The sequence below is a fragment of the Doryrhamphus excisus genome, chromosome 11, assembly GCF_030265055.1.
Source record: "Doryrhamphus excisus isolate RoL2022-K1 chromosome 11, RoL_Dexc_1.0, whole genome shotgun sequence".
Classification (NCBI taxonomy): Eukaryota; Metazoa; Chordata; class Actinopteri; order Syngnathiformes; family Syngnathidae; genus Doryrhamphus; species Doryrhamphus excisus.
The window spans coordinates 10,567,994-10,579,742 of NC_080476.1; the positions used below are offsets into that span (position 1 = coordinate 10,567,994).

Below are 11,749 nucleotides of genomic sequence, written 5' to 3' on the forward strand. Positions count from 1 at the left end.
TCTGCACAATGTATATTTAAACTGCCATGTGGTTTTCCTGTGTTAAATATGATCATTCAGCCCCCTGGGTTTTTTTTGTAACAGTGTAATTGAATGTATAGTATTTGTAATTTATTGTAAATTATGATATTGACAAAACTATTATTCATTTTATGAATAAATTGGAATTTTAAATGTGTTTTTGTCTCTATTTGGCTTCATCTGTCAGGCAACTATGCTATTTTGACCATGTGACATCACTGCGCATGTGTCTTGGTGAGCCAGCACTGCTGGTGCAGGTTTGAATGGACGATAGGCGGAACAACAGCCTGTTTTATGGAAGTCCTTCCTGTCCGTTCCCTCTTTCATTCCCTTAACCCCGGAACACATATTTCATGGCAACACATACATAAGCACAAAACACATTACAGTATATGAATTTATAAGATGAATTTAATGTTTTTTATACAGCTGTCTGCCTCTTTCTGTTACAGTATAGATAAACTCTGGTCGAGAAAGTTTAGTTTCATTGACTGTGTGACGACACGATGACGTTTCATTTAACACGTGAAAGTGCATTGTCCCATTGTCAGTGAATGCAACATTAATCTGGCACAAGGGCCAGTTACAAGATGGCTACCGCTGCGGGCCGATACTACGGAGAAGGTGGCAGAGCAACAAAACGACAGAAAACAGAGGACGGAGGGATGACAACGGTGAGGGGTGCCTTGTTCTCTCCGTAGTTAGTTTTTAACGAAATCAGATTCACTATTATTCGCCCTTTGCACCGTAACAAAGAGCGCCTCTCTCCCTGTTAGCCGGGAAGCTAGCCTTCGAAAAGCAATATCATGTTGACAATGCAATGTTGTGTTTTTTTACGTTTCTGCTACTTGAGCAACGTTCCTACAATGATACTACCTATTATATTACTAAACCTTTGCCTCAATATGGATAATAATGTAGAAATTATTACTAGACTCGCGTCAACGTTTACTCATGCTACAATGCTAATATCAATTCAAATGAACTCAATGCGTCTTCGATGCTGTTGAGTTCGTCGTTGCCCTGTGATATGCGCAACCTCTATTAAGTCCTCTACTTTCACAATTTAATCATATTTATAATATTCATGACTTTATGATGCTTGCAGGAGAACTACGATGACCCTCACAAACCACTGCCCTCCCCGGTGGTGCACATCAGGGGTTTGGTCGACGGTGTTGTGGAGACCGATTTAGTGGAAGCCTTGCAAGAGTTCGGGGCCATCAGGTATTGACCCCTCGACAAAATGTACACTTGGGAAACCGTCATTATGGCTACATAGCAGCCATTTTGTCAATAAATTCAAGGGCAGTGCTTTGCATCAAAGGAAATAAATTACACACTCACAATTTTTACAGTGTTGAGTGCAACATCCTGGTACTGGCAGTTATTGCACTTAGTATTTTGAGTCCATGAGTGTCTTGGTTTCACTTAACACATATTTTTTTATGTCAACCAGCTGTGTTTGTGTAAACTACCCTTATAAGTTGTCATTTTTTTTATTTTGCCCATAGTTCTGTGGTAATGATGCCCAATAAGCGCCAAGCCCTGGTGGAGTATGAAGACATGAATGGATCCTGCAGCGCTGTTACATATGCAGCTGAGAACCAGGTTTACATTGCAGGCCATCCCGCCTTCATCAATTATTCCACAAGCCAAAAGATCTCTCGGCCAGGAGACTCGGACGACACCCGGAGTGTGAACAATGTGCTGCTGCTCACGATCATAAACCCCATCTACCCCATCACAACGGTAATGTAAACCAGGCTAATAAGACATGATGCGTGCGGATCCACCCATTATGACTTTAATTTAATGACAATTATACAGTGGGGAAGTATTCGATTTCCTATCAGCCAAGCTAAGCAGCAGCCTTCACTGTGTGCTGACATTTATTCCTCTTTACAGGATGTGTTGTACACCGTATGTAACAACTGTGGTCCTGTACAGAGGATCGTCATCTTCAGAAAGAACGGTGTTCAGGCCATGGTTGAATATCCTTTTGTCATTTACTTGTCTTGTACTTCTATTATCTCACTAACCGCTATTGTACCACAATGCTTTTGTGCTGGTTCTACCATATCTTACGTATTGTGTGAAAATATGGGGTAATAACTATAAAAGCAATCTTCACTCACTAAAAAGGTCAGTAAGGATAATTCATAATGCCGCCTACAGACATAACATACTAACTCCTTATTTCTGAAATCACAAATACTTAAACTTGCTGATTAGTTAATCTTCAAACAGCTAAAATAATGCATAAGGCTAAAAATAACCAATTCCCTAAAAATGTCATCCAATACTTCTCTACAAGAAAGGAGAAATATGATCTCAGGGAAGCGTTAAAAAGCCATAGCATTTCAGTATGTGGAATCAAACTATGGAATGGATTGAGTAAGGACCTCAAACAATGCACAACGATGTGCCAATTCAAGAAACAATACAAGCAGTTGATGTTTGCTAAATACAAGGATGAAGAGTCTTGAACCAGTCATGATGTGCTATATATATATATATATATATATATATGTATATATATATATATATATATATATATATATATATATATATATATATATATATATATATATATATATATATATATATATATATATATATATATATATATATATATCACTATATTGACAGTTACTATGGTACCCATTATGTCATTGTATGCTCATATCACCTCGTATTTTGGTAAGTGACAAAAAAAAATAAAACTATATTAGGAAAACAGGAAGTGAACAAATGTAACAGTTACTGATTGTAAAAGTACCAGATGGAGGGGTAGGATTTAATAAGCTTTGCTTCTTCCTACTCCTTTTGGACATGTGGAACTGTGAACTGATTATGTGATGCACTCAATTGTAATCTGATGCATGTTCAAAAAACCATCACCAAGAAGCAGAGTTATGATGCCATCTACTGTACAGAGATGGAATGACAAGTCATGTTTATGTAGCCATTCGTGGCGGATCAAATAATCATATATGAGAAACACTGTAGTGTATAGCAACTTTAAGATTAAGATATGCCTTTATTCGTAGCACTTTTGTAGCACTTCATTCAACCCCTTGCATAGTATATTTTTTAATGCACGTAATGATTCCATTTTATACTTAAAAAATATGAATTGTTTCAAAATGTATGTTTGTTAAATGCTGGCAGGCTAAGACATAGTTATTACACGAGCTATGCAATAAATACATCTGCAGTGATATGCTCTCCTTAACGTACTGCTGCCACATTTGACTCCATCCAAAGTGCCCAGAGGGCCAAAGCCTCGCTCAACGGGGCAGACATCTACTCCGGTTGCTGCACACTGAAGATAGAATATGCCAAGGTACGTGTATGGCACCTCAAAGCAACATTTGTACATGATCAAATCTTACTTCATGTCGGTGAATAACATTTTTGTTTGACAAAAATCCACAGCCTTCTCGCCTAAATGTCTTCAAGAATGACCAGGGCACATGGGACTACACAAACCCTAACCTGAGTGGCCAAGGTACTGCACTTCCTAATTGTTCCTTCCCTTTTTCTTCTGCTTCTTTACCTCTCATGCACCGTATTGGGTGGTAGGGCTCTCAACTGCACGGATATTGCCTTTGATCACATGAATGGTTCTTTTTTTTCCCCACTAAGCATGTAAATCAACCTCAAGAGTTCCAAGGCAGTATTCCTGCAATGGAGTCACCGTTTTCATGCGTTTTTCTTGCCACACTGCAGTCACAAAGTAAGGACATGTGGAGCAACCTCATGGGCAGCCAGTACTTTTTAGTCTGATGCATGAGTATAGCTTAGAGCACTTCAGGTTCACTCAGTAAGTACCCTAAACAAATGCATCATTCACTCCATAGCATGAGACAGTGACACAACCTCACATCCCTGCCTTGTCTCGTCCAGTAGATACTTACTCAAACATTTTGGAGATTTTAATTTTTGGCTTAATGAAACAATTCTATATCTCTACTCACCATGAAATAGATTTCGGCAGTAATGCCTTGCTACACACGGTGTACTACTTCATATTTGGTCCAAGTATTTTGCTGCTCGATATGGTGGTTGGTCCACATATGCAGTTAGCTTATGTTGACAACCCGTTCACGGCGTACAATGTTGTTCTTATTGCTAAAAAGTAAGGGTGTCACCAGACAACTGAGATTTTAACATAATTTTAATCAATGGACAATGAAACAAAATATGACTGGACAAACAATGCAGTTGCGTTTTGAAATGTTTATTGTAACCACAAATGGAATTTATTATTGTCAACATTTGAGACCAAATTATTATTAATTGAGACTTATTTTGTCTATTTACGTCAGGGCTGTCCTTTGTTTTTTTTTTTATTTCTGCAATGAGCCATGCGTGCAGATATATCATGAAGCGTTACCACCTCTTTATGCTCTAAAATCAATGGTCAAATCACCTATAGGAAGTAAAGTAACATTAAAAGTGCACTGTTTTTATATAAGGCTCCAGGATTACTTGGCAAATCCTTGTATTGTCTCATGTTTCAAATGCGGTCTTATCAGTTACTAGCTTGCAGGGTTGGTTCGAAACTCCCAACGCTTTGACATGACCCTTTGCTTCCAGGTGATAAACATAATCATGACCCGAATTTAAGAAATGTATCAAAGAATGATTAAAATGAATGTTTATTTTTATGGAAGAATCGGCCCTTTTGCAGGCTCTAACACATACAGTGGGTACAATACGTTTACACACCCCTGTTCAAATGCCAGGTTTTTGTGATATAAAAAAAAAAGCCAGTGCTTGCCAGTAATTCCTGCAGCTCCTTCAATGTTGCTGTTCACCTCTTGGCAGCCTCCATTACCAATTTTCAATGGACGTCCAATTCCCTCCCTTTTTAAATGGCGGTACTGTAGGTGCTAACTCTCATTTAACATGAGTTTGAATGTGATTGGCCACAGTTATGAGGGTGTGTTAATTTTACTTCCCCTCATATATCTGTTTTATTTTCAATTGGTGAAAGGTGACATTAAACATGGGAAAAAAATGTTGGTTTGCAAGGGAAGCCCAGACTTCCATCTCTTTGGCTACTTTGTCCAGTTCCTCCCGGCGGAACCTGTTCTCAGGCCAGTTTCTCCCAATGAGTCCAGGGTCTTCCCCCGTGGTCTCCGACCGGTCAGGCGTGCCCTGAACACCTCATAGTGCTCCTCACAATGTGGAGGAGCAGCGGTTCTACAGAGAAAACTCAATTTCAGTCGACTCAGTGGACTCAAACTTAGAGGTCCCAGCCACTTCACACTCTGCTGCCAACCGATGCAGTGAGTGTTGAAGATCACGGGCCCGAAGAAACCAGCAGGGCCACATCATCTCCAGAAACCAGATCCCCGCAAACACCTTAGCTGTAGTAATGAGCAGAATTGGTGACAATATGGCGGAGTTCAACCCTCAGTGGAAACAAAAGTTCAGAAATTATTTATTTTTTTCTCATTTTTTTTATATCACAAAAACCTGGCATTTGAGTGGCTGTGGGATGGCTTAAAAAGTCGTAAACTATCTTTTTGAAAACCATGGATCGGACAATATTTTAGCATAAATAATAATTTCTGGTTTGTTCAGAACTTGAAATCTTTGTTTTTTTTTTATTCCAGACAGTGGGGAAAAAATCAATTTACAGCAAGAATAGCCCATGCACATTCTAAAGACAAGGCATGTCACATCTTGGTATTGCAGAGGTTTATTGCTCTTATTTGATTGATGCTGCCTTATAAAGGTGAGGAGCTCCTTGTGTCCTCACTGTGAGAACCCATACAGGCATACCTCATTTTCTAAGCAGACAGCACCACTTCTATCTACAGCAAGAGTAGAAGAGCACCAAAAAGCCATAACTCACGTAAAGCTACACTTTGGGATACATCGGACACAGTGGGACATCCAACACTGGAACACAACCTCAAGTCAATACTTCATCATAGCAAGTCCATCGTCACGTCTATCTCCACTACAAGCGACTGACATTGGGATGCAAATCATTTGTGGTCATGGACAAACACCTCCATTTTCAGGGACAGAAATACCAAAAGGCCACGCAAACACCTCCTATAACCAACACCGACCGATCTTGATACATTGATAAGCATCCACCACCACCGCCACCACCAGTACAGCACATCTCATCTCCAGATCCTTGAGGAGCAACCACTTTTGACACAGCACATTGAAGGTCTGGGCGGGTTGGCCGCACCTCCTAGCCCTTGGGGCCCCCTTGGGATATGTCTTCTATAACACGGCCACAAAGGAGTTCTCAGACACTCCGCTGACCAGGGGAACAGATGACACCACATACTGCGGCAGATAACAAAAAAATAAGAGGCCCTTCTCTTGTTGAGACATTAATACTGCACGACTCCGCCACCTTCCTGCGCCGAACACATGACACTGGCGAGCTGAACATCCACGGCTGCACACAGTTGGGGGACTGCCATCACAGCACATCATCATGCAGATATACCAGGCCACTTACTGTCAAGCACCGCAAGTGACCATCCGCTATTAAAACCATTTCTACACGAGAAGAAATAACCATGAAGACACAAGCATCAAACATTCCAACAAGCGCAGATGCAGACAGATTACAAATCATCTTCCAAAAACATTTTTTGGACTGGTATTCTGTTTTTACCTCTTATCTTCCCACCTGTTTCCCTTCTATCTGTGCTGTACTGTTTTTTTTGCATTGTTTTGTTTTCGTTTTTTTTTTTTTTTTGCACTGGCCCACAGTGATGCCTTTAACACCTCCTGTGTGATGCAGGTTTGGCTCAGTGTGTCTGTGGAAAGACAGCCCACTCTCAAATGATGCAATTATCCCGCTTTGTGATCAGAGCACGGTAAGCCTGGAACTGCTTATCATAGCAACTTTGGAGAAAAAAACGACAACAAAACAATTGAATTGCAGCAAGAAAAGGAGCATGGACGTGTGGATGTACTTGTCACTCTGGTGGTGGGGATGCAAGGAAGGAAAGGAAGGAAGGAGGGAAAGAAAGAAGAGGAAGAATGAAGAGGGAGATTGAGTTGAGGCTGGAGTCAAAGATTGGAGGGTAGCATCTTTGCCGAATCCTGACCCCCCCTACCCACACACTATGTCCAATGCGTCATGTATGGTGCTGTAAGTATTACTAAATGACAAACTCATATATTGGTTAAAAGTTGAGACTTGCTGTTGACCAAAATGAAGTGCACGGTGCCTGTCCTTACATTTGCTCTGTTAAGATACTGTACTCGAAGAATAGCTAATAGCAGTAATTGCATGGGTGTTCAATAAAAAAAAATCAATCATAATTACCCAGTACTTCAATATCTAGGAGGATAAAATACAAATTTTACAATGTTTTTCAAAACACTATCAACCATGTTATCTGCTATTGGCTATATCAAGTTCCAAAATGTGTTTTAAAAAATAAACGGCTAGCTGTCCGCACTTCCGAGTTCAGCCGATTAGACCTTTTTCTTATTTTAGTTTTTGTATGTTTTCTCTCAATATTGCGCAACTGTTTGCCTGCATCGCAGGATTGATACAACAAATTACCGTATTTTCCCGACTATGAGTCGCACTTTTTTTCATAGGTTGGCTGTTCCTGCGACTAATAAATGAAAAAAAAACTTTTGTTACATAAACACTGGAAACCTTTTTTGTTCATGTTTACTTTTTGTGTAGCTGAATAACCATTGTGTAAGCATATCTTACCTATTCAGCCTGTTTGCTATTATTTTATTAATGTTAGAACTTGCCTTCCAAGAGGACGAAATGTCTGTTTTGGTTAAGTAGTTTGTAAAATAAATTACCCGCAAAAAATGCGACTTATATTCCAGTGTGACTTATGTATGTTTTTTTCTACCTAATTATGCATTTTTGACCTTGTACGACTTATACTCCGGAGCGTCTTATAGTCCAGAAAATACGGTAAATGAAGTTAGATACAGTAAATCCCTGCTAATTATGTGGTTTTATGTTCAAAGACCACCCACAAATCTGAAATTGTCTTTATTATTAATTATTAGACTATTGTCCAGAATCATCCCAGTCTCTACAATATGTTTCTCACTTATTGGACACATTATAAAGTATAAAATGGATAGGTACTCATGAATGGTAATATACGATTAGTGCGGAACATTGATTGAAATCTCAGTGCGTGACAGGAATACAAGTCAGTGAAAAAAATCGAATTAATCTTTTTAAATAAAATCATGATTAATCACCATTGACAACTATGAAATATGCCCATTTTTGCGGTATTTAATGAACAGAAAGATGCCACACAAGTCAAAAAAATCTTTCTTACACAAGTCTCTTAACGGTAGCAGAACATTTGAATAACTTTAAATTATGTTATGATGAGCAATGAGGGTTTGCGCTGCTCATCATAACACAAAATATTTTTGAAAAAATTTTATGACCGAAAATGCCTCCAAATTTGAGGGGTCGTGAATGCTAAATCACGAGTATGCCGGGATTGACTGTATCTACTGATACACCTGTACACATCTATATATATTTTTTTTTTAAGTCAAATGTATAGTGCAGCTATATTCACTCAGTGGACACATGATGCAAATAATTCAACTGAAAATATTGTTGCATACACATTGTACGATATTGTTTCATGTCCAAGAACGTGTACTATGTTAGTGGCTGTACTGTATTTTTGTTTTGTGTTTGGGCTTCTCAATTGATGCATTACATTCCGTGACATGTTTGATACCATATTGTCCCAAGCTGTAGAGAAGTTTGAATACAATGTTGCCAAATGTACTTTTCTCCTGCTGTAACCTTTGGTATTTGACATTTGTATATGTGTACCTACACAGATGCTGATGGTGAAGGCAATTGGAACAGCACACAAGGTGTGTTTTTGTAAAGAGATGACAGTAGAGAAGAAATCTCCATTATGTCATGAACTGGATGGCAAAGTAGTATCTTTGCTCGTTTTCATTTTTTTAAGTGGCCCTTGTGCTGCATGCAAACCACCTCCTCCCCCCAGCACCAAGAAACTCCACATTCATTACAGGTTTTGTGAAGAAAGCTAATTGACGTCTTTGCTTGTAGATCCAAATGCTAACCCAAACAAACGCCAGAGGCAGCCTGCTCTTCTTGGAGACCACCCACCTGATTATGGTACATGTTCCCAAAAAGAATTACTATCATGTGGTGCATCTACACGCCAAAATGGAATACGTTTTGTTTTAAAGGCTATTGACATATTTTACCCCCTTACAATGAAGGTGGCCCTCAGGGAGGTTATCATGGTTACAATGAAGACAGCTATGGTCCCCCTCCCCACCGCATGGGACCAGGTATGGGCGGACGTGGTCGCGGTAATCAGCGCTACGGCCCCGGATACGGACCGCCGCCCCCCGAGTACGGTCCTCACGCCGACTCGCCCGTTCTCATGGTGTATGGCCTGGAGCCTGCGAAGATCAATGCTGACAAGGTCTTTAACATCTTCTGTCTTTATGGCAACGTAGAGAGGGTGAGTGGACTCTTTATTGGAAGGTGTGATGAGTGGGCTGTGTCTCAGTGGCATATTTGTGTTTTTCAGGTCAAGTTCATGAAGAGCAAGCCTGGAGCAGCGATGGTGGAGATGGGTGACTGTTACTCTGTGGACAGAGCCATCACTCATCTCAACAACAACTTCCTTTTTGGGCAAAAACTCAACGTCTGGTAAGAGCGGCGATCTTAAAAGCTGTGGCCAACATTCGGACACAAACCTCTTACCTTTTTTTTTATTCCACAGTGTGTCAAAGCAACAGGCTATTGTTCCAGGACAGAGCTACCAGTTAGACGACAACACCAGTAGCTTCAAAGACTTCCACAGTTCCCGCAACAACCGCTTCACCTCTCCAGAGCAGGCAGCCAAGAACCGTATCCAGCACCCGAGCAACGTACTGCATTTCTTCAATGCACAGCCTGACATCTCAGAAGAGATCTTCAACCAGGTTAGGAAAGCCAACAAGGCTTCTTTTTAGAAGGTTCCTGGTCTTTTGTGTGACTGAACCACAATTTCCTTCCAGGTTTGCCAAGACTTGGGAATTAAGAACCCTTCAAGTGTGAAACTTTTCAGTGGAAAGAGTGAGTATGCTGATTTTTGTCTTGGTATTTTTTTATTTTATCAGATTTTGTTGGTTGTTAATTGTGCCACAAATTGTTTTTTTTGAGGATCTTTTGTTGAAATTCATGCCGACCAAACACCTCAGTAAGCGTTGGCTGTCGGAACGAAGGCTCTCACCTTACTTGTGGTTGAAAACCGAAATATTCCCACACTGGAGCTGTTAGCTGCCTCAGAAACCATTGCTTCTGTGCATTCATGTTATAGCGTATGCTCCATCAAGAAGCTAACTGCAAACACTCAGTAGTCCCGCCTACACAAAGAGGCTGAATAAGAGGGCTCACTCCACTCTTGTCGTCCTTCCACTATAGAACCAGTGACAAGCAGCTGAAACACATGCATGACCCTACATGATTGATCATAATTGATCATTACTTGTTTGGTACCACAGGCGAGCGGAGTTCTTCAGGCTTACTGGAGTGGGAATCCATTAATGACGCCATGGAAGCCCTGGCAATGATGAACCATCACCAGATGAAAAACCCTAGTATGTATTCCTATAAATTGCAAAACGTTTCCTATGTTATTTTGCTTCACAGTGGGTGTATTTTTCTTTTTTTTTCCCCTAGGTGGTCCTTATCCTTACACTCTAAAGCTGTGTTTCTCAACCACCCACCATGTCAACTAGTTACACTCCATTCAAACAGTAATGTTCTTATGCCTCATTCAAATGTTCACTCACTTATTGACACAAATAGGCTTGTTGTGCTACAATCTTTTAAAAACCGCCAGACCCCCCGACCCCCATCCAGTACAGGGGGCAGCGTGGCTGCATTGGTGTTGCTGTGATAAGTGCTGCGCAATACTTGTATCGATATGAGAAGAACATCGGCTAAAAGCTCAACCAAACCCATTTGAGAAAAAGGATTCCTTTAAAGGTAGCAAGCAGTCTGACACAAGTCATGAATCCCGACATAAAAAAAAAACACTGTCACAAACTTAGCACCATTTGAAAGCAAATACTCTACATATCTACAACAAAGTCTCGCCTTTACTTTGATAACTTTGGATAAGTCTTTTTTTTTATAGCAAGCCTCCCATGCCCAGCATTGAAAATGTCATTTCTTTAGATTTATGTTTAAGTTTTTGTAAAATTCATTAACATCATATTACATTTGAACCAATCATTCATTCATGTATTCAATGTAGGCCATGTTTTTGTTTTCAAATAAACACACAATTCACTTGGCAGAAGTTCATCTGATTTTTGGGTAGCTACGATGAGGCCTCACCTGTCATGATGGAAAAATAAAAACGACTGATCATTAAATACTAATTTAATGTTATGTAATAATGTTGTGCTGAATGAATGAATGAATGACTGCCAAGATGGAGGATTATATATTCAAGTCTCACCAGGAGGTGATCGGACTGTTACAACAAAGTATCAGGAGACAGATTGGACACATGGACTTATACAAATAAAAGGTAGGACCACAACTGTTTTTTTTCCAGAAATGTGTTCATCATCTGGAGGTATTTCAACTTTTAGTATGTGCTTACATTTTAGTAGAAATGTATATACTTTAAGAACAGTTATTATAATTTAAATAAATTTACTTGATATTGAAACGTACAATAAG

General features: G+C 39.8%; 1 protein-coding gene across 1 annotated transcript; it reads left to right on the top strand.

Annotated features, from left to right (window-relative positions):
- The first annotated feature begins 551 nt into the window (after positions 1 to 551).
- On the top strand, positions 552 to 11,730 carry hnrnpl (heterogeneous nuclear ribonucleoprotein L). The gene is made up of 14 exons (XM_058087446.1): positions 552 to 695; positions 1,130 to 1,248; positions 1,536 to 1,773; positions 1,930 to 2,015; positions 3,274 to 3,370; positions 3,463 to 3,535; positions 8,869 to 8,904; positions 9,107 to 9,175; positions 9,283 to 9,530; positions 9,600 to 9,721; positions 9,795 to 9,996; positions 10,072 to 10,129; positions 10,558 to 10,653; positions 10,736 to 11,730. The coding sequence occupies exons 1-14, from the start codon at positions 612 to 614 to the stop codon at positions 10,792 to 10,794; spliced, it is 1,587 nt and encodes a 528-aa protein (XP_057943429.1). The 5' UTR covers positions 552 to 611; the 3' UTR covers positions 10,795 to 11,730.
- The last annotated feature ends 19 nt before the right edge of the window (positions 11,731 to 11,749 follow it).